The following is a 26,736-nucleotide window of genomic DNA, read 5'->3' on the forward strand; positions in this document are numbered from 1 at the left end:
GCGAAGCATGAACAAACCCACATTATGTTTTTGTCTACGTATGAGCCCAGCCAGTGTATTCATCCCTGTATGTTTGCTAAAGTATGCTCTCTAACCAGTGTCCTTTGTGCTGGATCTTATATGCAGTCACTAATGGTTTCCACCACAAAACCGCGGTAGACTAAAGCGCGCTCGACGAAAGCCCGTACCTGACGTCATCACAGCGCCGACGAAAACATCACGCTGTGAGCGGTAAAGTTAAAATTAACGCGAAAACCTTACCCTAACCCCCCCAAACCTAACCCTAAACCTAACCCTAAACCTAACCCTTAACCTAACCCTAACCTAACCCTAAACCTAACCCTTAACCTAACGCTAAACCTAACGCTAACCCTTAACCTAACCCTAAACCTAACCCTAATGCTTAACGTAACCCTAAACCTAACCCTAACCCTTAACCTAACCCTAACCCTAACCCTAAAACCTAACCCTTACCTTTACGTGAATCGGCTTGCTTTAAAAATGCTTTTTAAAGCGCCCTTTTTTCTCCGCGGTCGTATTTGTCACGCTGCTGCTGATGTCAAGTATGCGCTTTAATCGGGCGCGCTTTAGTGGACCGTGGTTTTGTCGTGCCACGGTCACTAATCACTGGCATTTAAGTCAATAGTATGGAATACATGTTTCTCATCACCGGGAAGCTAACTTTGCTTGGGGTGTTATAAATGTTCTGTCTATGATGTGCTTATTGGCTTCAGTGCCAAGGGGTGAATATTGGGTATTGTGTTGTAACAGTTGGCAGGCTAATTACTCAAAAGGAATTGCTTATCCTCATTTTTTCCAGCTTTGGGTAGATAAGGGAGATGTAACTCCACAATGACAAAGCCCTATATAGAACTATAGATAGCGAAAAACACTTCTTTCTTCTTTTGGAAAGAATCAATATGGTAAAGGTTCCCCTCACATATATGTGCTAGTCGTTCCGACTCTAGGGGGTGGTGCTCACCTCCATTATAAAGCCAAAGAGCCAGCGCTGTCCGAAGACGTCTCTCTGGTCATGTGGCTGGCATGACTAAACACCAAAGGTGCACAGAGCGCTGTTACCTTCCTACCAAAGATGGTTCCTATTTTTCTATCTGCATTTTATATGCTTTCGAACTGCTAGGTTGGCAGAAACTGGGAAAAGTAACGGGAGCTCACTCTGTTACAGGGCGCTAGGGATTCAGAATTGCCGAACTCACCGACCTTTCTGATCAACAAGCTCAGTGTTTTAGCCATGTCCCTTCAGTGTGGTAGAACTGTTTTTTTTCCCCACTAGACAGGGAAATCTACTAAGATAAGGGTATACTTGAGCAAAGACCCAAGATATAAAACTAGTTTATAAAATAAATGACAGCCTTACTGGAGAAAGCTAAAAGATCATGTATTCCTAACAGCCAGTCAGAATTTCTTCCAACATTGTATTCATGAGATGGAACAGATTTCCCCACTTTATTTAATATAAAAAATATAATTGTACACGGGCCACGAGGCACATCTTGTCTTTTTAGAATTGTTTTTAGATTTTTTTTCAAATCTCTACTTTATTAATTGTTATAAATAACTCAAGGCAACAAACTTAGGTAATACTCCTTCCTCTACCTATCGTCCCCATAGCACAATTGAGATTGGTGGGTTGAAAGAGGCCCAAAGTCACCCAGGCTGCTTTCATGCCTAAGGTGAGAGAGATAGATGTCAAATGGGAGCACACCCTTCCCACCCTCACAACCACGACAGGACAGCACCTTGAAAGGAGCAAGTCTTCCAGCCTTCTGCAAGGACAACTTGTGCTTCCCAAGGGCTCCCTCATTGTACAAAAATCCACTGTATCGTGTCACGTGGTTTCCTTGGCGTGGTTTCCCCATCATGGTCGCCTTAGCTTAAAGAAGAGAGAGCAAAGAGTAGGGGGGACCCCAGGGAGATATCATAACACAAAGCAAGGGAAGTATGAGCCGAGGTGGCACAGTGGTTAGGGTGCAGTACTGCAGGCCACTTCAGCTGACTGTGATCTGCAGTTCAGCGGTTCAAATCTCACCGGCTCAAGGTTGACTCAGCCTTCCATCCTTCCGAGGTGGGTGAAATGAGGATCCAGACTGTGGGGGCGATTTGCTGGACTCAATTTGCTAAAAATCTGTAAACCGCTTAGAGAGGGCTGAAAGCCCTATGAAGGGGTATATAAGTTTAATAAATAAATAAATAAATAATAAATAAATAAATAAATAAATAAATAATAAATAATAAATAATAAATAATAAATATAAATAAATAATAAATAATAAATAATAAATAATAAATAATAAATAAATAATAAATAATAAATAATAAATAATAAATAATAAATAATAATAAATAAATAAATAATAAATAATAAATAATAAATAATAAATAATAAATAATAAATAAATAATAAATATAAATAATAAATAATAATAATAATACTAATAAATAAGTAAATAAGTAAATAAGTAAATAAGTAAATAAGTAAATAAGTAAATAAGTAAATAAGTAAATAAGTAAATATAAGTAAATAAGTAAATAATAAATACTAAATACTAAACACTAAACACTAAACACTAAACACTAAACAATAAACAAATAATAAATAAATAAATACATAAATAAATAAATAAATAAATATAGTCTTGCCTCAGGAATTTGTAGAGAAACTTCTCATTCCCCATTTGTTTCTCTCCCACTAATGGACGGAAACTGGAACGGAAACCATTCTAGCATTTGGGTTAGATCAGTGGTGAAATTCAAATCGTTTTTCTCCCAGTTCTATGGGTGTGGCTTGGTGGGCATGGCAGGGGAAGGATACTGTAAAATCTCCATTCCCCACCCCACTCTGGTGCCTGCCTGAGGTGGTATATATTCAAATTGTCTGCTACTGGTTCTCCAGAACCTGTCAGAACCTGCTGAATTTCACCCCTGGGATAGATGTTTCTGACAGGCTTTCAAGGCAATAGCAATAGCAATAGCAGTTGGACTTATATACCGCTTCATAGGGCTTTCAGCCCTCTCTAAGCGTTTACAGAGTCAGTGTATTGCCCCCAACAATCCGGGTCCTCATTTTAACCCACCTCGGAAAGATGGAAGGCTGAGTCAACCCTGAGCCGGTGAGATTTGAACCGCCGAACTGCAGAACTGCAGTCAGCTGAAGTAGCCTGCAGTGCTGGGCTCTTAAGGCAACAGCGATCAGTCTAAAGATAGTGTAGTTTGCTCTGCCACCCATTTCGAGATTCGTCTGCCATCACTGCACCCTTTGAAGTGAATTCTATAGAATAATCGTGTAGGTGGTGAAGAGATGTTTCCCTTCATATTCCTTTCCTATCAGCTTTGCGTAATACAGTTGGAGCCATGCCTTTGCTGTTTGGGGGGGGGGAGAGGGGGTGCTCCCTTTTCTTTTTTAAGCTATCTCTCAGTCTGAAAGGAATCATTTTAGTTTGGTTTTCGGTGTGAAACTTTAGAATTTTTGTCAAATGTGTACTTTGAATAACTTAGGAATATCCAAAGCCTGGGATTGAAAAGAGTTTGAGATGTTCCCTGCATTGTACTTTCCCCAATCCTAATTGTACCAATGAAGTAAATGAACAGTGTTGGTAGCTAATTTTATTTTTTTTAGCTTTGAAGCAAATTGGGTGCAACTTTCTTATAGCTCATAATTGCTGAAATATTTATCATGGGTAAAACAAATATAAAAATTCCCCTCAGAGTGTTCCATGCAGACTGAGATCAGGGCCTGGGCAGTCTCCTTAGCAGTAATGCACATTGAAGGGTAGATTAGCAAATAAGAACCATTTCTACTTTGCATGATCTGAGTTTTAATCTTTTATTCAAAGTATTGGGCTATATTATCAGGTTCCACCACAAAACCACGTTCGACTAAAGGGCACTCAACGAAACCGCGTAGCTGACGTCATCACAGGACGACAACAGCGCGGAGACAGAAGCACCCTGTAAACGCTAAACCTAAAATTAACCCCTAAACCTAACCCCCCTAAACCTAATCCTAAACCTAACCCTAAACCTAACCCTTAACCTAACCCTAAACCTAACCCTTAACCTAACCCTAACCCTAATCCTAACCCTTATCCTAACCCTAAACCTAATCCTAACCCTTATCCTAACCCTAAACCTAACCCTAACCCTTAACCTAACCCTAACCCTAACCTTTAACCTAACCCTAACCCTAATCCTAACCCTAATCCTAACCCTTATCCTAACCCTAAACCTAATCCTAACCCTTATCCTAACCCTAAACCTAACCCTAACCCTTAACCTAACCCTAACCCTAACCTTTAACCTAACCCTAACCCTAATCCTAACCCTTATCCTAACCCTAAACCTAATCCTAACCCTTATCCTAACCCTAAACCTAACCCTAAACCTTAACCTAACCCTAACCCTAACCCTAACCCTAACCCTAAACCTTAACCTAACCCTAAACCTAACCCTAACCCTAACCCTAAACCTAACCCTTACCTTAACTTGAATCGGCTTGCTTTCAAAGCGCTATTTAAAGCGCCCTTCTTTCTCCGCGCTCGCTGTTGTCGCCCTGTTGATGACGTCAGCGACGTTTTAATCGGGCGCGCTTTAGTCGAGCGCGTTTTTGTCGTGCCACGATATTATCAAAGTCCTCCATCTCTTTCAGTTCATTATAACGGATTCAACTGAAAAACTGCTCACAGCTCTTATCTCTTTTGTGATCTCACAAAAGTATCTCACAACTGCTGTGAATGGGAAGTCAGCCATCTATTTTTAATAACACACTGCTGCCGATGACCTGGCATCGGGGACAAAACAGAACAGAAACTTGATATCCCTTGGGATTCTCGTGATATTTAGAGAGTTTATTTTCGTTTTTGCTGGCAATTCTTTTTCCTCATCAATGCTTGTGTTGTAGTGTATTCGCCTAGGAATGTTTGAGTTACATTGCGATGAACTGATCAGATCACTGGCAAAACGAGCGGATTCGATTTGTACCAAAATAATTGGAAAAATGTTCAAAGATCATCAAGATCTAAATACAAGGTAAATGTCTTATTTGGAAGGATGCAAATAATTGTAGTTCTGATCCAGTTGTGGTAGCAGGCAGCATATTGTTCACAACAATTGGTGTCTGGAGATGGGGGTATGTATTCCAGTTTCTTGAATTATATCCTACCTGTTCTGAAATAGTTGTATTGTGGGTGCATAACGATGTCCAGATATACATGTACATGGGAAATGGTTACATGTGTGCAAGAATGATACTAAATTATGTCTGGGTTGGCGGAAATACCATCCCAAGGAAACATAAACTGAGATTTAAAATAGATACACCAACAGCAATAGAAAAAGAAAGGGAGAGAGGAGGAGAGAATGAAAGGAAGACGGGGGAAAGAAGAAAGAGGTAAGGAGAGGAGGATGGAAAGAGAAAGAGGAGGAGAGAGGGTAGAAAGGGGAAGAGGAAGAGCAGGAATAGGAGAAAGGTACGGGAAGAGGAAGGGAAAGGAGAGGGAGGAAGGAAGAAAGTAGAGAAGGGAGAGAGGGTGGAAGAAAGAGGTAAGGAGAGGAGGATGGAAAGGAGAGAAAGAGGAGGAAAGAGGGTAGGAAGGGGAAGAGGAAGAGCAGGAGTAGGAGAAAGGTGCAGGAAGAAGGAAGGGAAAGAGGAGGAAAGAAGAAAGTAGAGAAGGGAGGGAGGGAGAAAAGAAAGGGAAAATAAGGTGGTGTTATAACAGGAGGAAGGGATGGTAAACAAAACAACCCAAACTGTATATTATAACCTATTAAATGAAATAATAAATGTATAAGAATGATAAATGTTAAACACCTGTAATCAAACGACATGCTGTATGTGATGATGGTTTTTTTTTTCTTTTTTTCTTTTTCTTCTTCTTTTTTGTTTATGTTTTTTCATTGTTGTGTGTATGTGTTGTCTATGTAATAAAAATAATTTTTTTTTAAAAAAAAAGATTGCTTTTAGACATGTTCTATTTCTACCACTAGAATAATGGTATCTGTATCTTATTATGTATTATATCTTTATATATAATATATAATATCATTCATTATATAGTTATAATTGCTAGAACCTGTTGTGTAGGCATGGAGGGAACCAGAGGTGTTTTTCACATAATTTAGCACCGGTTCGCCGCACACCAAAAAATGTCCCTGTGCGCCTTCTGCACATGCACTTTGCTCACACACACGACTTGCACGCATGCACACAGTTTAGAAAACGTAGCTAAATAGCACCAGGGCGGGTGGGTGGACCCACCTGCAGGTCACCACTACTGGTTTGCCCGAACCGGTCCGAACCGGCTGAATACCACCACTGGTGGAATGAACTCTCTTCTAGCCTTTGTGTAATTTCTGTTCTGTTTACATTTGCTTAGGTTAGCAATAGGCTAACATCTTATTATAAGTGTCCTCATTTTTCTTTCATTAAAAGTTAAAGTTTAATAAATTTATATGCCGCCCAATCCCGAAGGACTCCGGGCGGGCTTACATAAAAACAATTTAAAAGAATGCTAAAAAATTTAAAATAGAGAGACAAGGCAAGTTAAAAAGACACAACATGCACTCCACCTTAGTGGGCTGGACTTCATTCAAGAGGTCAACAGCCCCAGGCCTGCCGGACAGCCAGGTCTTAGTAGACTTTCGGAAGGCCGAGAGAGTGGGGAGGGTCCGGATCTCTGGGGGTAGATCGTTCCATAGGGCCGGGGCAGCTACAGAGAAGGCCCTCCCCCGAGGAGCCGCCAGAACGACATTGTCTAGTTGACGGCACCCGGAGAAGGCCCATCCTGTGAGATCTTATCGGACACTGGGAGGTATGTGGCAGCTCCACATCATTGAGGCAGCTCCAGTCTCCTTTTTTTCCAGCTTTCCATTAGGCTAAGGCCTTCACTTTTATGTCAGTAATGGATATGCCAGGAAGTGGAGAGTGTAGACTGGTTCTTTCAGTCTCTTTATTTGATTGCTTAGAAATTCAGGATGATGTACAATATTTTGCACTCCTTCCTATCACTTTCCTCCACAAGTACAATCCTGTAGTTCAGATTGGTCTGAACAAGAGTCACTGCCCCAAATCTCCCAATGAGTTTCTGTGGCAAAGGGAAGGCTTGAATTTGACTTGTCCCGCTTGTAGCCCCAACACATTAACCAATACTACCCTGGCAGACTGCTTACCAATGGTAACGGGCCTTCTGTCATCGTTCCGAATAATGAACTCCGGTAAGTCAGGACTCTGATACTTTATTCAGGTTCAAGAGATCCTTTATTGAGTACATCATATTGGCACTTAGAAAGGTGAAGCTAGCTTTAAATTATTCCCGTGCTTAGGGAGAGTTAAAAGAGTGGGACCTCCTCACCCTGCTGTCTCTTAGGTCACATGGGCCCAGTGGTGGGTTCCTACCGGTTTGGACCGGTTCAGCCAAACCGGTAGTGGTTTGGCAGCCTGGGTCACTGGGACCGGCAGCAACCCAGGCCTGCCATGCCCCTGAACTGGTTCTCTGGGAAGCACCGTAGGCACCAGCATCTTGTTTTTCACTTCTGCGCATGTGCAGAACAATTTTTATTGCACTGCGTATGCCCGTGCAGCATGCATCAAGTGCACGCGCAAATGCAAAGTGCCACGCGCAGCGCGCCCACAAGCAAACCAGCAGTAGTGCCTGTCAGAACCCATCCCTTCATGGTCCAGATGTAAGTTCCCGCTCAACTTCAACAGGCATCCGTTCACATGACCTTGGTTCTTATGACTGTTGGATGTTATGGCTAGCCAGCTGGCACCATATTCCTGAGTCCCCCCCACATGCTCTTCCCCTCCCCCTTGAATGATAACCTAGGAACAAAGCAGAAGTAAGCATGGCTTCAACTGAAGTCGTTTTCCAGGTTGTCACCTTCAATCTCAAGGTGCTATAATCCTGCAGGTATTTAGATTTGTACTCTTCATGTATGTTGCATATGCCTGTGAGATGTGAGTGCATGACATGTTCGCTTTTCCCATTTCAGGCTCTGCGATGAGTTTGAGAGGATAGCAGAAAGAGCCCTTTCCACCCCATCAAATACACACGAGTTAATGGAATTTAAGGTATGTGTTCTTTGGTAAATGGGAATAGAGTTACTCTTTTGAAAAACAGAAAGCAAAGATTCTCTAATTTCTAAGCAAAATCTTATGAAGTATGCAGAAGCATTTCTGGAAACAAAACAACTCATTAAGAGCAAGTCTTGATCTTCACTGAAATATGCCTGGATGTTTTGCGTCTATGTTAAAAATCTAATTTTACATAAAGTCAACAAAGCAAGGATCTTTCAAGTTATTTCAAGTGCAGTGGAAAAGGTTTCAAGCAAGGAGAAGCAGCCAACATCTCCAGGGATATATGAAGTCACCTGTATAGCCATTGTAGCTAAAAAACTGATTTCATTATCCCCTACCAAATATAATGTGGAGAATGATGACAAGGGCATCAAAAACTCTAAATTAAATATAAGGTAAAGGTAAAGGTTCCCCTCCAGGGGTGGGTTCCTGCCAGTTCTAACCTCTTCTATAGAAGAGGTTCCACAAATCTACAGTGCCATTTAGAACTGGTTCCAGCTCCCATCCCGCGCCCATCTGCACATCATCAAGATGAAGAGCAAGAGGAGGAATTCTGGGATTTGAAGTCCACAAGTCTTTAAGCTGTAAGTTTGAACACCCCTGGGGGTGTTTTTCCAAAGGGTTAGGGATGCAAGGGTCTTGTTACTTTACAGCTTTAAGACTTGTGTGCTTCAAATGCCAGCGTTTCTGAGCCAACATTTTGGTTGCTAAGCAAGAGCGTTGTTAAGTGAGTTTCACCACATTTTACAAGTTTACATTTCACATGACTGCCAAGCCACTCCCATGTGGTCACATGGCTAGCAAGCCACTCCCACTGAGTCACATGGCCAGCAAGCCACTCCCACAAAGCAGGCGACACCTACAGAAGAGGTTCTAAAAATTTTTGAAACCCACCACTGTTCCCCTCGCACATATATGCTAGTTGTTTCTGACTCTAGGGGGCGGTGCTCACCTCCATTTGAAAGCTGAAGAGCCAGTGCTGTCTGAAGACGTCTCCGTGGTCATGTGGCTGCCATGACTAAACACTGAAAGCGCACGGAACACTGTTACCTTCCCACCAAAGTGGTCCCTATTTTTCTACTTTCATTTTTTACGTGCTTTCGAACTTCTAGGTTGGCAGAAACTGTTATGCAGCACAAGGAACTACTGAACTGCCAACCTTTCTGATCAACAAGCTCAGTGTCTTAGCCACTGAACCTCTGTGTCCCATTAGAAATTAGATACATCAAGCCACAAAGCAATGTAGCTCCCAACCCAGTCATCTAGGGAAAATGATCTTATATAAGAATGAGATATGGTGCCATCTATTTGACATTACCATCCCATTCATTATGGTCCTATGTTAAAAAAAATGTTAAGCACAGCCTTTTGCCATCAAATGTTACAGCCACCTGTCTTCTAAACAGTGATCTCCATATTAATATTCAATGAAACAAAACTATTTCATTGAACAAGACACACCACGGAGATAATCCAATATTTTATAAGTTGGTAATGAAGCTTTTTGAAGTATGTAATGATAGCTGTTTTGAAGATTAGTGTGAGATACTAGGCAATTTTGTAGCTAGCAAACTCCTTGGGGGCTATACATGGTTTTACAAATGTATTAAACAATTAATTTACTTGTTTATTTTTGTGCTAAAAGCTAAATAATGTACCTTAAAAGCAATAAGGTGAAGCCCTGGTCCATAAAGATCATTTTCTGGTGATTTTGTGGAAATCTCCAAATAATTTTCCGACATCAGGTTGGAGGGGGTTTGGCATGGTGTTTATTTTTTGGCTTCTCAATTTAGCTTGGGGCTACCCATTCAAATGTTATCCAGTTCCAGACCTGCTTAGATGTTCAACTTAATGAAGATTGATAAAGTGCGGTCATTCACATGGAATAAATTGAGTAGCAAGGAGTCAGTTTATTGGATATTAAAATGGTACTGTACCAGTTGAGAACTCTAGGCTTGTGACATAGTCCATTCAGTGAATAGTTAGGCTCATGAATGCTATCTCTAAATAAAATACCAATCTGATAAATAGGACACTGAACTTGTATGATCTGATTTTAATGAATTTTAGTATGCAAACCCTGCTCTGTGTTCACAAATGAGACCGGTTGTTTAATGTTTCTTCCCAAACAGGCATATATCGAGAAAGTGGAACAAGTCGACATGCTGGAAATGGAACAAAAATTAGTCGATGTCAAAAATTCCCTGGCTTTCCTGATAGAATGTGCAAACTTTTCACCAGTTGATATTCGCCTAAACAATAGTGTTTTTCAGTGGTACGGACGGATGGGGGAGGTTTTTGAAGAACATAGAAAGATCATTAAAGAAAAAACTGAACAGTTTCAAGAAGGACTTAAAGTTAGTGTTCTTTTTTTTTTTACTTTGAATAGTTTTACTTTTCTGAGTTAGTCAAATTTGCACGCAACAGCTCTCACTTTAATAATAGTGGATAGCTATTAACTGCTTGGACAAGTGATAATGAAGGGTTTACTACTAATAGGTATAGATATAGGCCATATCAAAATATCTGAAATAAAATGAATTTGCTTTGATCTAGCAAGACAGATTTACATATTTAGGCAAGCTCTGTAATGTTGCTGCAGATGAAAATGTATATCCAGATGTTATTCCTTATCTTCACTGAAGTGCTTATTTAGTATTCACATCTGTCATGCAAATAGGGATATTAGGCAAATCATTTGCCTGTAATTATAGCCTGAGGCTTAACAATACACACTTTTAGTATTACGTATTAGAATTTAATCCTAATCCTTTAGAAACCCTGTATCAATCGGTGCCATGGAGAAGATTTAAACCATTTTTCAGGCACTTGGCTGATTACAATAGCAAAAATGATAAATAGTGGCAAAGTTGCATCATTGTGCACCATTGCAATGCTGGACAGTTTACCTCAGTTTACCTGTGTTTATATGATGAAGTTGGATTTTTGTGGTTTTTAGATGCGCTGTGAAAGATTTGTGGAGGAACTGGAGAGTTATGCTAAGCAAGTTGAAGAATTTTATTCTTATGGTGACATTCAGGAGGTCAATAGATATTTGAAAAAAGCCCAAGCTTTGAATACCAAGTTAGATGCAGCTGCTGATAAGGTAAGGCCTTCTGTTTTCGTTACAATTGTTTTGTCTTAATTTAGTGAGGGAACACATTGTTATCATAGCGAACAACACAGATTCAACAGATTCAATAAATGGGTATCAGAAGATGGATATTTGAAGATCTTAGAGCCTGAGAATATTTGACCAGGGATCTGACTGAATATATACTTTGTATATGCTTGGTTTACATTTGAAATCATTATTAACTATACAGGCATAAAAAAACAGTTTTAAACTGAGTGTCTTGGTTTAGCTGTCTTAATTCTGTCTAGGCCCGTGATGGCAAACCTATGGCATGGGTGCCCGAAGTGGCACATGGAGCCATGTCGCCTGGCATGCGTGGTGTCGGTGTTCCTCTTCCGTGTTTCTATTGCGCATGCACACATGATGATCAGTGGGCCTTCGTGCGTGGGGCAGTGCCGGAAACTGGAAGGGATGGAAGAGTCTTCTGTTTTCCGGTGTGAGCATGTGTGCCAGTAACCGGAAGATTAGCTGGCTGGCGCGCATGTGCGCTTCAGAAACCAGAAATTCATTTTCTGGTGCGCGCATGCGCCCTGATCAGCTCCTCTTCTGGGTTCCCAGATGAGCATGCCTGCCATCACTGGTTTTCCTCACTGATCTAGACTGACAAATGCCCTCTGGGGCTTTTCCCAAACTTTTTTTAAAGAGATGTTGGCTTTTTGAACCTCTGTTGTTCTGTATCCCAAGTCTGTGGCTTTTCCCAAAGGATTTTTTTAAAGAGGTGTTGGCTTTTTGAACCTCTGTTGTTCTGTATCCCAAGCCTGTGGCTTTCCAGTGAACAGTTGGCTTATCATGATTTTATTTCTCTCTGTGTTGAGATGAAACCTGTCTACCCCAATTAAAAATGTTTTATGTAATTATTCCTTGACCTTATTAAAGTTACGTGAATGTTTCTATTAGCATTGCTAATACCGTAGGGATACCTTTTTAAGGGTTTTGCAGTGTATTGGAAACACCTTAAAATGAACCGCAATGGTTCCACAAAAATGTGTAAGTTACCTCTAATGGAAAAAGTTCTACCCTGGTTACGGAAGTTCAGCACGATTCTAGAGTTGATGGTTCTCTTGCGAGGGATTCTCATTATCTTAATCCATAGGCATGCCCTGTGCACCTTAAAATATAAGCTCTTGATTACAACTGACTGACTAGCACTGTGATCTGTGAAAGTTACAGTTTGACATACAGCAGAGTGAACTCAGAAGAAAGAGTGTGGTGAAGTAATCATTTATCATTTGTTCAACATTACTATTGAATTGCTTTCCCTGATGCCTTTAATCTTTTGCATTTTGGCTGTATGATACATTTAACAGAGGGATACAATCAATATCAAGTGAGGCACTAATACTACTCTATAAAGGTTTAGTAAGGCCACACCTAGAAAAACTTCATCTAGTTTTGTGCAGTGAAGAGCAACCAAACTGATTATGGGACTGGAGGCTTAAACATATGATGAATGGTTGCAGGAACTGGGCATGGCTAGTCTAGTGAAGAGAAGGACCAGAGGAGACATGATAGCAGTGTTCCAACATTTGAAGGGCTGCCACAGAGGGAAGGGGATCAAGCTGTTTTTCAAAGCAGGCCAGACAAGGAATAATGGATGGAAACTGATCAAGGAGAGATTCAACCTAGAAATAAGGAGAAATTTTCTGACAGTGAGAACAATCAGTGGAACAACTTGCCTTCAGAAGTTGTGGGAACTTCATCACTGGAAGCTTTCAAGAAGATACTGGACTGCCATTTGTCAGAAACGGTGTAGGGTCTCCTGCTTGGACAGGGGGTTGGACTAGAAGACCTACAAGGTCCCTTCCAACTCTGTTAATCTGTTAAATACACTTATTAGTAACGCCTTCGGTGTATATTCTCAGATTCTATTTCTTCCTGTAACCTTCTTCAGTCTTATCACAAAAAAGTTGACAGCTAAGTCTTTAGATATAGCTCCATGTTACACTGACCTCACTCTAGTACTTCTGCCTTTAAGAACTACAAGGTCAATCAGAAAAATCCGATCTAAAATCATAAGGTGTCTTTTGGCCGATTAAAATTTGTAATAAAGCAATGATGTGTTTATTTCTTAATAAAAATCCTTGTGATTTCTGTAGATTGATCAGTTTAATGCGGAAGAGGAGGCCTACGGATGGCTGACATCTCAGTACCCTCAGCGGAAAAAAATTCAAGATACTTTGAAGCCGTACCTTCAGCTTTATGAAATGACAGTGGACTTCAATACCAAATATAGGAACTGGATGGATGGAATATTCACTAAAGTGAATCCAGACCAAGTTGATCAAGACACGGGAAACACTTGGCGTGCACTGTATAAGTTAGAAAGAACCTTCCATGACTCTCCAAATGCTTTATTTCTAACAACAAGGATCAAGACAAAGGTGGAAGAATTTAAGGAACACATTCCATTGATTCAAGTAATCTGCAATCCTGGTTTGCAAGATCGGCATTGGGAGGCCATGTCAAATATAGTCGGGTACCCTCTGAAACCTTCTGAAGATTCAACTGTCTCCTCTTACATTGATATGCATCTCGAGCAATATTTAGAAAAATTTGAAACCATTAGTGAAACAGCCAGCAAAGAACATTCCCTTGAGAAGGCCATGGTGAAAATGATTTCAGAATGGGACGGCATGGAATTTATTCTCCTTCCTTACAGAGAAACAGGGACTTATATTTTATCGGCTGTAGATGACATTCAAATGTTGCTAGATGACCACATAGTCAAAACGCAGACCATGAGAGGATCTCCTTTTATCAAACCGTATGAGAAAAAAATGAGGTATTGTAAAATGATTCCTAAGAGATTTCATATTATACACAGGTGAACCTGGTTTATTTGTGAAATTGCTTTGCTGTGGGAATCAAGCTATCTACCAGAGGCTGATATATTGGAAAATGTCAGTTATTGATCTACCATTCAGCAGAGGAAGCAGAAAGGTTGCGTCATTTAATGTGTTGAGTGGGAATCTCATAAGCAAGAGCAGAAATACTTGGTCACTCCTGTTTCTGTAGAGGGTAAAGGGAATGGCCTTGAGGGACAGGAGGAAGAACTGCTGTCAATGCAACAGCCAAATAAAAGAAAACTGAATCTGGGACAGGACTGTAGAGGTCTCATACAAGCTCCTCCTTATTTTATATAAACATAAAGGAGGGAAGGGAGAGGTTCATTCAAACTTGCAAGATTCTGTTTCTGTAACTTTATAATAAAAATAGCATTAGTCTACACTACTTTGATTTTTTTAGTCTGGTCTATCTTGAAGGGCTGACTAATCTCCCTAAAATTCATTTCACTCCAGTTTGTTTCCTCATGGGGTTCTGAAGAGCAAAAGAAAATTGTAGGTTGCACACACGGAGTAGGGAAAATAATGCATTCTGCAAGTATATTTTACTTTGCCAGGAGAGACATTTTGATTTCATAGGACTTTGGTTATCTACAGGGGTGAAAATCATGGCAAGATTCAAAATATGATCTTCCAAAAAGTTATAAACAAGAGGATGGGAGAGGTTGTGTGTTTTTTTTTTAAAAAAAATATTCTTGTCACGTTCTACTTTTTGCCTGTGCCTTGACTTGGCCTAAGGCGGGGGACTATGGTGCTCCTCCTCCTTTTTGCTGTGCTATTTATCTCTCCAGAAATGCAATTATTACAGCTTTTGCTAGCTCTTAGAACTCTTTGAGGGATGTGAATGTACATTGGCCAGCTCATACACAGTGCTTCTTTTGAATAATTCAATTGTCCTTTGTTAGTATTCAGGGTGCATTGTGATAGAGGTTTGTGTTAATTGGCTGTATCTTTTATTTATATCTATCATGTATTTTGAAAACAGAACCTGGGACTTCTTGGTTCAGAAGGTGAATCTGATACATGCCCAAGTTTGGGTCTTCATAGTAGTAATATGAGTGAAAGCATGTACTCTTATTGAGTCCATAGCTTATTGAATAGCGGTCCTCTTGATTATGAGTCAGACTCTTTTAAGGAAGGATGGAAACAACAAGGCTTCTGCAGATGTTTTTGCAGAAGTTTCTCACATTTGACAGTTGAGCAGAACCAGGTGATACCACTAAAGGAAAATATTTGTAGCTCAGTGTTGAAATGAGGGGTCCTTGGTGTTCTCTGGCTGGTCGTTTTCTTTAAAAATGTGCCACTACCCAAACTAGATTTAGATTTAGATTTTATTAAGTTTGTGTGCCGCCCTATTCCCGAGAGACTCAGGGCGGCTAACAATAAAAAGGGAGGGGATACAAAAAAATAAAATAAAAAAGAACAATTTAAAATTCTACAACAGCTGTAACCTCGAATGGAGCTGGATAGTTCAACAGCCCCAGGCCTGCCGGAACAGCCAGGTCTTAACTGCTTTGCGGAAGGCCGGAAGGGTAGTAAGGGTCCGGATCTTCACGGGGAGATCGTTCCATGTTTCCTCGAAAATGAGACAGAGTCTTATTTTCTTTTGACCCCCCCAAAACAAGCGCTTGGCCTTATTTTCAGAGAGGTCTTATTATTTTTGAGGTGCAGGAGGCGGTGAACGTGGTTACCTCATGGCTGCTGCTGTGTTGCAATATTTTTGGGGAGGGCTTATTTTCTGGGGAGGGCTTATTTTAGTGCATGCACTAAAAAAACCCTGAGTTTATTATCCGGGGAGATCTTATTTTCAGAGAAACAGGTAGGTAGCATCATCAGTGCTAGGAGGTGTGCCTGCAGGCATTTTTTCCCCATTTGTGTGCTTTCTGAAAGATTTAATGCCTATAAGTGGTGCCAGTACAGGAGAATATTTGAGTTTAGATAGAAATGAGAGGGTTCTTGGTACGCTCTGAGCTTGATTGTTTTTTGAAGATGTTTCATTCCCAACTAGGTAACTACATCAATGCTAGAATCAGATGAGGTGAGTGACATGACAACTTGCTCACGGATATCAAACGTGATTATGCCACGAGATGTATCTTGACATTTTTTGCCTGTTCGGAGCTGGGGTGTGTCATATCCTTCCCTCTTAGTTGAGAGAGGGTTGGTCAATTTTGACATAGATGGCCTCTTTGATTCTTTTTTCAAACTAGCAGTCCTCTCTGTCCAAAATGTGGATTTTGCTGTCTTCAAAAGCATGGTCTTTGTTTTTTAAATGCAGATGGACTGCTGAATCTAGTCCTGATGTTCTCCTATGTTGTGGCATGCATTTATGAAGTGGTTGTTTTGTTTCCCCAATGTACAAACCTACACATGGCTTGCTGGATTGTAGTGCATATACCAAGTTACTCATTTTGGCAAAATGATTCTGCCCTTCCAGGAGCATATTGATAGTACGTCAGCTTAGGGTGCTGCTCTGACATAAGGGTATGGGCCAAAAGGCCAGCCTTTTTGGTAGAAATGCAAATATATGAAACACGCTGGTGTGGAAATACGCTGGATCTCCTTATTTATGACGTTCTAAAAGTCTAAAATTCTCCATTCAAAATGGACCTTTGCTAATCTTGGTGCCTAGTGAAGAAGGAGGGCAGGCATCTTACTACGTTGTTATTCAATTTGTCTGGTTGAAATTCTCTGTTCTCTGTAAAAGACTGGGGAGTTAAAAAGTATAAATTCCTACTTATATGCATAGAATTGGCTGTATGAAAGGAAGTTCTTTTCTGGGAAAGAGGGAACCTCTTCAAGGGAGATCAGACTAGGAAACCAAAATTATGTAGGCCCGTACAACTTTTATTGTAAAGCTATAGTAACAGAATCTTGCAAGACTGACTGTGCCTCCTTTCTCCCTCCCTTTATCGATGATTTCTCAGGCTACAGCTCTGCCTTGGACCCAGGTTTCTTTTATCTGACTTGCTTTGGCCTCAGATATTCCTCCACTCCCTCAAGGCCATTCCCTTTACATCAGGAGAGAATAGGATTGCTTTTTTTCTCTGGGAACCATAGGAGATATATCTGCCTGGGAGTGCCTAGGCTTATTATCCATCCAAACCTCCAGAAATGTTCTACAATCTAATGTTCAGTTCATTTTGTTCTGTTCTATAGAGACTGGGAGTCAAAACTTTTGTTGGTTCAGGAAATCTTGGATGAGTGGCTGAAAGTCCAGGCTACCTGGCTATATTTGGAGCCAATTTTTAGTTCTCCAGACATTATGGCTCAGATGCCTGAAGAAGGTAGGCGATTCACCACTGTGGACAAAACATGGAAGGATATCATGAAACATGCCATTCAGGTAGTAACAATTCTCTTTGGAATAACTAATTATAACATGGGGTTGATATGGTTTTGTTGATATCTTTATTGTATGCATTCTGTTCATCATGAAATTAAACTCGGGAAGTACACATGAAAAGGGAGATGAATGTCCCTTCTCCCCCCCGCCCAAAGAGAGGGGCGAAATAAAAGGGGGCATAGCTTTGCATAAAAGGTGCATATATCCATTTGGACATTTTTATATATTTTATCCTAGAGATAACGCAGTAGAACACTGAACAAAGAGTAACAGGCTTTGAAGGGAAAGGAGTAAATAAAATAAAGAAGTAAATAAGTAGCCTTTGTGCAGTGTTGTATCCAGATATTTCTTTGTTTAGTTAGCCAAACCTGAGAGACCGCCTCCTGCCGATTACCTCCCATAGACCGATTAGATCTCACAGGTTAGGTCTCCTCCGGATTCCATCTGCCAGCCAATGTTGGCTGGCGATTCCCTGGGGGAGAGCCTTCTCTGTTGCAGCTCCGGCCCTTTGGAACGACCTCCCCGTGGAGATCCGGACCCTTACTACCCTCCCGGCCTTCCGCAAAGCCACCAAGTCTTGGCTGCTCCAGCAGGCCGGGGGGCTTGTGAAATATCCAGCCCCACGGTAACTGTGAATGTTGTATATTTTAAAGTGTTGTTTTGTTTATTTACCCCCTTCCCTTGTTTATTGTAAGCCGCCCGGAGTCCTTCGGGAGTGGGCGGCATACAAGACCAATAAACTCAACTCAACTCAACTCAACTCAAACCTATTTGTCATTCCACTCACAATTCTGTTACCCCTGCTTTTCTTTATTAGGCTTCATTATCCTTAAACCTTAACCATTATCTGATGAAAGACTATCCGTGTTTTGTGGCCATTGCTTTTCCTTCCAAACACAACTGCTGAAAATGGTGGCATGATTTCCTGCAATCTGAGAATAAGAAACAGACAAAAAATACTATAACAAATTGTTTGAAATCTTCAAATGAAGTGTAACCAAAGAATTGTCCTCCTGACATCTTCGAATAGAGAATTGGTTCTTTTTTTAAATAGCACATATGGCTGTCTTAGACTAAGTCACTGAATTGAATTGGATAGATATGTAAGGATTAGACTATTAGTCACCATACTGTGCTGCTTCCTTTGAAGTAATCCCCAAATGGCTTATTTTCAAATGGGTGCTCATGGTTGGCTGAGAAGTATAGAAGTCTAGTGCTTTTGTTGAGTATTCATGTAGTTGTCTGTACCAGTTACTACTTCTGACATTTTCAGGTGAACGAAAAGCACTTTCGTATTTCTCCCCAGAAGATGGCAGTATAAGTTTAGAAATTATTATTTGATTTTTTATAGGTACTGTATATCCCTTCTCAGCATAAATTAAATATCGGGCCATGTGTTGATTTTTTTTTGACTTGCAGTTGTGGCTTACAGTGACAGGTAGAAATTGTAAACACATATTTGGATTGCCCTGCATTTTACCCTAGATTTGAATATTTTTTTCCCCCCGTGTGGCTCAAATCAATGAGGGTGAAATTGTTCTTTGATTTCATTGCTATTTTTGATAAACAAATGGTTTACAGGAGAGATCTTTTTCTGCATGCGGAAGAAAAATCGAAGACATTGTATTAAGAAAAAGCCCTAAGGATGAGAGCATAGGGTAATTTATAGCTTCTTTATGGAACAGCTAATCATGGCATACTAGAGCAATTATTTTTCTATCTTCGGCCCAGTTTAACTATTTGGAAAAAGCCATAATTCACGTCAGTCTCATTTAATCTTCAAATTTCATCAAGGCCGTAGATGATAAACATTGGTATAATGGTCCAAGTGGCCAAATAGGAAGAAATGATTTAGCCAAATGCCAAGTTTCCATATGAAATTTTGACAGGGTATAACAGTGATTTGAGCTAAACCCAACGTAGATGCAGGAAGTTGCCACCTGGGGGTGCTAACGTGGCTTTCTTTGAAAAACATTTTCCTCCTCACTGGAGATCATAGTCTGGCGGAGATATTTGCTCAGTTCATATTTTGACATATATACTGATTTGTGTCTCCCAAATGCAAGTGTAAACCCAAACATTCATAAAGGCCAAACCTTTCCTTGTTCCCACTTTATAATGCAAATCTGTAGGTGTAAAAAGGAAGAACTGCTTTCAAAAATGTGTGCAGTGCCTTAGGCAAAATGCACAGGAGATATACATTAGACAAGGCGTGCAAAAATTCCATAGTGGGGGGGAAAAAAGTATATCAAGATGTGAAGGCATTTTATATAGACGTTTAAAAGAATGTTTTAAGTGGAAATAAACATTTTTAAAAATGATCTTGCCTGGAAAGAAACTCAAAACAAACGCCAACTGAATGATAGAACAAGGCCCAGGGGTGGGATTCAGCTGGTTCAGACTGGTTCGAGTGAACCGGATGTTAATTTTACATCTGGTTTGCCAAACTGTTGGTTACAAGGACTGGCTGGCCCCGCCCCCTCCCCTCCCAGGAGTCTACACGTGGCCCGGTTTGGATGCCAGGTAAGTGCAGGGCCCACACGGGGGCTCTGCGAGAGCAAAAAACGGGCCTCCTGGAAGTTCCAGAAGTCCGGAAACGCACCTGTTTCTGGCCTCTGGAGGGCTTCCAGAGCCCGGCCGAGCCTGTTTTCACACTCCTGGAGAATCGAGGAAAGCCTCCGGAGCCTAGGGAGGGTGAAAATGCCCCCCCTGGTGCCGGAGTCCAAGTAGGCCACACCCACCATGGCCACACCCACCCAGCAACCGGGCAGAGAACCGGTTGCTAACATTTTTCAATTGCACCCCTGACAAGGCCAATCTTTATATACTCTAACTGGAAGAAGAATTTGGTAAAGAAGAGTCCTGACAATACAAAATTGAAGATGCAAAGAAAATGAAGTTCTGGGAAAGTATAGGGGAATTTGCTCAAAGAGACTATGAGAGAAGGGGGGGGGGAATTACAGGGGAATAGATGTAGAACAAGGACTCCCTTGCAGCAACCTGCAGATAGATGAATATATGTCAACTGAGCAGTTTTAATTAAGGAAATAAGAAGCCAAAAAGAAGCTGGGAATGTGGAGGAAATGCTTAGACTGCAAGTTTCCAACCAATATGTGGCTATCAAATGGTGTTGAACATAGAATCTCTAGACACTGTTCAGTGAATCTTCACCTTTTGGTTTTGACTCTTAAAGTATTCATTGTTGAGTATCTTTATATCCCATCTTATCTGCTCATGGTTTAATAAGAGGAAGGAAGGAAGGAAGGAAGGAAGGAAGGAAGGAAGGAAGGAAGGAAGGAAGGAAGGAAGGAAGGAAGGAAATGCAATATATTTAGAAAAAGCGTAGAAACTGAAAAATAGAATTGGCCAAATCAGTCACAGAGTCTACCTCGCTGTTTCCCAAAGGGGTTTAATACACCACAAGAAAATACCTTAGAAAACTTTCAGACAGTTATGAAAGTATCCTGGGCCATGGGAGAAAATTGAGCCAACTCATTTTAGTTTTAATGTTTTAGAGAAAATACTTAAAAGCATTGCTCGGTTTTTAAATTGAGATAATGACGATAAGATACATGGTATGATATGAATGGTATATTATATGATATGTGTCTTTCTCAGGACAAACATGTTCTTACAGTAGTGATGATAGAAAAGATGCTGGAACGACTGAAGAAATGCAATGAGCTATTAGAATTAATTCTGAAGGGACTAAATGAGTATCTAGAAAAGAAACGTCTGTTCTTCCCTAGATTCTTCTTCCTATCCAATGATGAACTCCTTGAGATTCTCTCAGAGACTAAAGATCCTACAAGGTATTGTACTATTTGATGCATATTTAGGATAGTTGTAATTCCTGTTATACATAGTTTACATAATGATTAAAAGCTAATATCCAGTAGGTATAGAAATACATTAATTTATTTGGTGCAGTCTATGCAAATTAGACATAAATTATATAAATAAAGTATATGTGTGTTCAGATATAATGGACATTCGGCTTCATCAGATATCCTTCGCCCAAACTGATGTTTACATACGTATGTGATTATCATTCAGATACAAAAACTTTGCTTCCATCAACGTACTCCTCATAATGAATTTGTAGGCAAGAGGTCATGTTGCTTTTTGTCCGTGTGTGTAATGCTGTAAACATGTGAACTTAATCTCATTCTCAACAATTCTGGTCCAAGCTTGAATCATCTCCCACCTTGAGTATTTCAATCTTCTTTGGGGTCTTCTATTACAATATTTTACTTTAGTTTTGGCCATTTAAACCCATTTCTAGGTTTGACAATTCATTGTCCTTCTCTGCTAGGTATAATACATTTGAAAAGAATATTTATAGCCTAGGGTTGAACTATGAGTGCCTTGATGCTCTCTGAGATTGGTTGTTTTCTTGCAGTTATTTCATCACCAAACTAGGTAACATCATCAATGCTAAAAGGCAGTTTGTTCTCATTTTATGTACTAATGGCTTGTCCTGTAAATGTTGGTGGGAGAGGTCTTGATGATTCCTTGATTAGGCTGTTGTTTAGTGTAAGCTTTTTTGGCTAGTTGGTGGTTTCTTGATGGAGTACTGTTTACATCTTGATTAATAGTCTAGTATTAGTGTTTCTGCTCATTTGGGTGAGAGCAGGACCACCAAGATCACTCCCACCAGCATGGACAGGACAAGCCATTACTACATAAATTAAGTATAAACCCCATTCCTTACTAGCACTGGTAGTAAGGTAATAAAACGTCTACAAGGAAACAACTGTTCTCAGAAAGCGCCAAGGACCCCACAATAATACATTTGGTTCTGCCTTAAAGTTCTCTAAAATGCAAGGAGACCAATATTTTCAGCCTTAAGTATTCCATTGTTTTCTGGCCATGCGCTCTAAAATATTTGTTAAAGTAAAAGAATGCTCATGGTCAGCAAAAGGTTTGTCTACTCTTCTTTTATGACTTAGTCATCAAGATACATTGCTGCAGTTTGTTTGAAGTGGTTTGCCATACCTGGTGCATTAAACATCCTTGTCGGAAATCTAGTAAGATGATTTCTTAGCAGATCATTTTGCCCTCTTAATGTGCTTTGGAGAGGATTTTAAACAAAAATGTAGTTTTTAATACACTGTGGGTGTTTTTTGTCAGTTTTGTTTGAGAATGAAATATCTAAATAAAAAAACATCCTGTCTGTGGTTAGAATTTACTCTCTGACTCACACAGATAGCGTTATTAATCTCAACATTCTGGGCATAAAATGTGTTTTGTTGAAAGAAGTTTGAACTTGCATGGCTCCAAGTTTATTTCTTAATCCTCTCTTTGATTTCTTCAGAGTAAAGCCTCACTTGAAAAAGTGTTTTGAAGGAATTGCTAGCGTTGAGTTTACCGAAGTCCTGGATATTACCCACATGAAAAGCAGTGAAGGGGAAGTTGTGGAACTTATCAACACAATATCAACAGCTAAAGCGCGAGGCCAAGTGGAAAAGTGGTTAGTTGAATTGGAAACAGCTATGATAAATTCCATCCACAAGGTAATAAATTACAGTTTGTTTGAGGTCATTCTCTAGACCAGGGCTCTCAAACTCGCCATGTCGCATTGCCTGTCACATGATGTTTCGTGACGTATTCCCCATTCACGGAGCTAGGGTGGGCGTGGCCTGTGCATGATGCATCTGGCTTGCGGGCTGCCAGTTTGACACCCCTGCTCTAAACTATTATAGGAAAATAAGCAGACTATCTCTCAAAATCCTTGGCATGATATAAAACAATGAACACAAAGATTTTAAAAATCATCTCCCTTTCTAAATTGCTATTCCACTATGACCGGCTGCAAGGATCAGGTGGCTGCAAGGTGGCGCAGTGGTTAAATGCAGCACTGCAGGCTACTGCTAGATCAGCAGGTCAGCGGTTCAAATCTCACCGGCTCAGGGTTGACTCAGCCTTCCATCCTTCCGAGGTGGGTAAAATGAGGACCCAGATTGTTGGGGGCAATATGCTGACTCTCTGTAAACCGCTTAGAGAGGCCTGAAAGGCCTATGAAGCGGTATATAAGTCTACTGCTATTGCTATTGCTATTGGTGCACCTGAAATCTTTCCTTCTTGCTGTTGCTGTGATGAAGAGCTCTTTCCCATGATTAGCGTTTCATGGGCAAATAATGGAAATTCCCCTTCTAGGGCTGAAACAGCTTCAGTGGAGGTGAAATTGAGTCAGAATCACAGCAGAGGAGAAAGAGTTAGGAGCTGTTTCTCAATCTGCTGCTGTCCTGCCATTCTTCCACTGCAGTATCTGTTTAGATCCCTAAAACTCTACAGTAATCACTTACGTGGAATATTTGGCCTCGTTTGGTCTTGCATCGCACCTAATTTGACTAAGTATTAAAAATGTGGGACAGGTAAAATGAGCTGCAATAGTTTTCATGCTAATTGTAAGCTTGACTACCGGTCAAGTTTCTATTCTGCCAAATATTTTGCATTCTAGTTGTAAGATTTCTTGTAAATGTGTAAATGTTCCTGTTACATATAATAGGTATAGAAATTTAACAATAGTTGGCCATTTCAACCCATTGGAAAAGCCACAGTACAAAATATTGCATTCTATCAATGTTGTAGGCATATGCAACAGATCAATAGCAGTACAAGTAGTCAGTCCTCAACTACAACAGTCCTTGACTTATGACCACAGTTGAGCCCAAAATTTCTGTTTCTAAGTGAGACACTTGTTAACTGAATTTTGCCCCATTTTGTGATCTCTTTGCTACAGTTGTTAAGTGAATCATTGCAGTTAAGTTAGTAACATGGTTATTAAGTGAACCTGCTTCCCCATGGACTTTGTTTGTCAGAAGGCCACAAAAGCTGTTCATATGACCCCAGGACATTGCAACTGTCATAAATATGAATCAGTTGCCCAATGTCCGAATTTTGATCACGTGACCATGGGGATGCTGCAATGGTCATAAGTATGAAAAACGATCATAAATAACTTTCTTCAGTGCCGTTGTAATTTTGAACGGTCGCTAAATGAACTGTTGTAAGTCAAGGACTATCTGTAGTCTTAGAATAAATAAATGATGGATACTTTAGCTCAAAATTTGGATACTTTAGCTCAAACTAAAACTTTCCTTTCAGTTAAGGCAGTGTTTCTCAACCTTGGCCACTTGAAGATGTCTGGACTTCAACTTCAGAAGTCCGGACATCTTCAAGTTGTCAAGGTTGAGAAACACTGAGTTAAGGTGACCCTTAATTGTCTGTCTCACGCATATATTTATGGTTTCTCTTATTCTTCTTGAGATGTTAAAAATGTTTTCTTTGGAAGCATTTTTTTTTTAGTTTTCAAAATTACAGGCACTTTTTGTAACCAATAAATATAAATTGCTGGGCACTTTAATTGCTAGACATTTGTCCACTTGTTAATGGAATAAATAAGATTAACTTGAAGCTGCACGGAATAGAATGTATGGTTGGGATTGAATGATTTGGTCAGTTTAATGCATCCTTGTTTTGAGTTACTTTCGTTCATGTACATTTTAATCCATGCTTAACCAAGGAACCCAGAATAAAAATGGTTTAGTAACAAAAGTAATCTAATGTCACATTTGTCTTTTTAAGACAAAGTAGACAACTCGTGCCCTGTTGGCTCATCATTTCAGAGATGTTTCCTCACCAGATTCCTCAAGGCCTTCAACAGTGATTCCTATAATTTTTGACCTTTTTGTTTTATTCTTTCTGCAGCTGCCTCTGTTTCTGTCTTCCTTCTTCACTCCCTTTCAGCATTTAATCATTTCCTGTCTCTGTATTTTTCCCCCTCCTTGCAGGAATTCTGAGAAAAGCAACTAGAAAACAGTTCCTATCACTGTGATGTGATTCATTATGGCTCAAGGCTCTCTCTCTCTCTCTCTGCCTCCACTGAAAAACTGTTCTTTGGGGGCAAAAATCAAAGCAATATCTCAGCAACTCCTGTGGATCATACCCAGGAAGCTGAGGAAAGCTGCTGGGACGGCTCCTTTAAAGAAAATACAATTATCCCTGAGGGCATTGTTAGTGCCTGCAGAGATCATGCCTCAATAGGAATAGAAGATTCAGACAGAGCAGTTCATCAGTGTCTAAAGTGAGAGGGCCTGAAGAGGAGCACCAGAATAATAAAGAGAATAAAATCCACACTCCCATAAATGCAGCCACCGCCGATTTCCCATCTGCCGCTATTTTAATGCCCCAATAGAATTGAATATGATAATGGCTGCTGTTTGTCTTTTGACAACCAGAGGGCAAATGCAGGGTTTATTGATACTGCTAATGATAATAATTGCTACTACTATTCTGTTGCTTCTCAGGGAGCATGTGTTCATGATTTTGGATGGTTTCCAAAAATCTATTTCTTTTTCGGTTATCCCCCCTCCCCTACCGCAGAAATAATTAATGGACCTCTTTAATCCAACACTCAAATTAAAGAAATTCTTTTTTGTTTGTTTTAAATTCAAAGCAGATTTAATTCCCTGTTCCCTTTAGAGCAAGAAAAAAATGGATCCCCTCTTTGACACTTCTAATTCTCTTCTTCCCAACCTAAAAAAAAAATGTCGAGGTAAAAAAAAATCCTATGTTTTTCAAGCAACTCAATTGTCTTCAGTGTTCTGGCTCATGGTATGTCCTCTTAAGGTTCAGAGATATAGATGTAGTCCCACTTTTAAATACATTAACAGTGTTCAAGCAAAGAAAAAAAATCATCCCCAAAAGGATTGACCTTCTACCACAAAGAGCCTGTAGACTTTCCAAGGTTTCATGGTTTAAGAAAAAAAAAAGACAAATTCTAAGTCATAAGATCACTTTGGTATCTTTTAAATCTATTTTGATCAATCTACCAGAGCCATTTTCCAGCAACTGGATCTTTGTAGGCTATTCAGTGGGAAAAAGAAGACTTCTTTCCTTCCAATCTAGTTTACCCTCAAAATGAGATCAATCGATAATAGGTATAATTAGTACAGGAAACTCTACTAAAACATAGTATTTACCAGCCTGTGTCAATAGTGATATTTCCCTTCTCCATTCTCGTTAGTTGTAAGTCAGGAATTTATCAAAGAAGCTATAAATCCTTTAATTCATATTTAAGCAATAGAATAATTCCCAGATTCATTTTCAAGGCTCTAGATCAATATTCTTTGTGGGTTTAAAAATAAAATAAAATTACAGTAATAGCATGTTTATTTAGATTGAAATACTTCAAGAGTTTGTGATATACCAAGGATGATGATGGAAACATTACAATCCATCAAGAAGAGTAGACACTCATCAGATCTGCTAGAAAACTATTTGCATGTAACAGCTGCTGTAATACATTGGTGGT

General features: G+C 40.0%; 1 protein-coding gene across 1 annotated transcript in view; it reads left to right on the plus strand.

Moving 5' to 3' along the window:
- The window catches only part of DNAH7 (dynein axonemal heavy chain 7), a 174,848-nt gene that overhangs the window by 38,428 nt on the left and 109,684 nt on the right, over nt 1-26,736 (plus strand). The window contains 8 exon segments of the mRNA XM_032210028.1: nt 4,919-5,046; nt 8,008-8,086; nt 10,225-10,449; nt 11,052-11,198; nt 13,325-14,010; nt 17,231-17,417; nt 21,036-21,229; nt 22,735-22,933. Of these exon segments, the coding sequence (XP_032065919.1) occupies nt 4,919-5,046; nt 8,008-8,086; nt 10,225-10,449; nt 11,052-11,198; nt 13,325-14,010; nt 17,231-17,417; nt 21,036-21,229; nt 22,735-22,933 (1,845 nt within the window).

This window comes from Thamnophis elegans, chromosome 1, assembly GCF_009769535.1.
Source record: "Thamnophis elegans isolate rThaEle1 chromosome 1, rThaEle1.pri, whole genome shotgun sequence".
Taxonomy (NCBI): domain Eukaryota; kingdom Metazoa; phylum Chordata; class Lepidosauria; order Squamata; family Colubridae; genus Thamnophis; species Thamnophis elegans.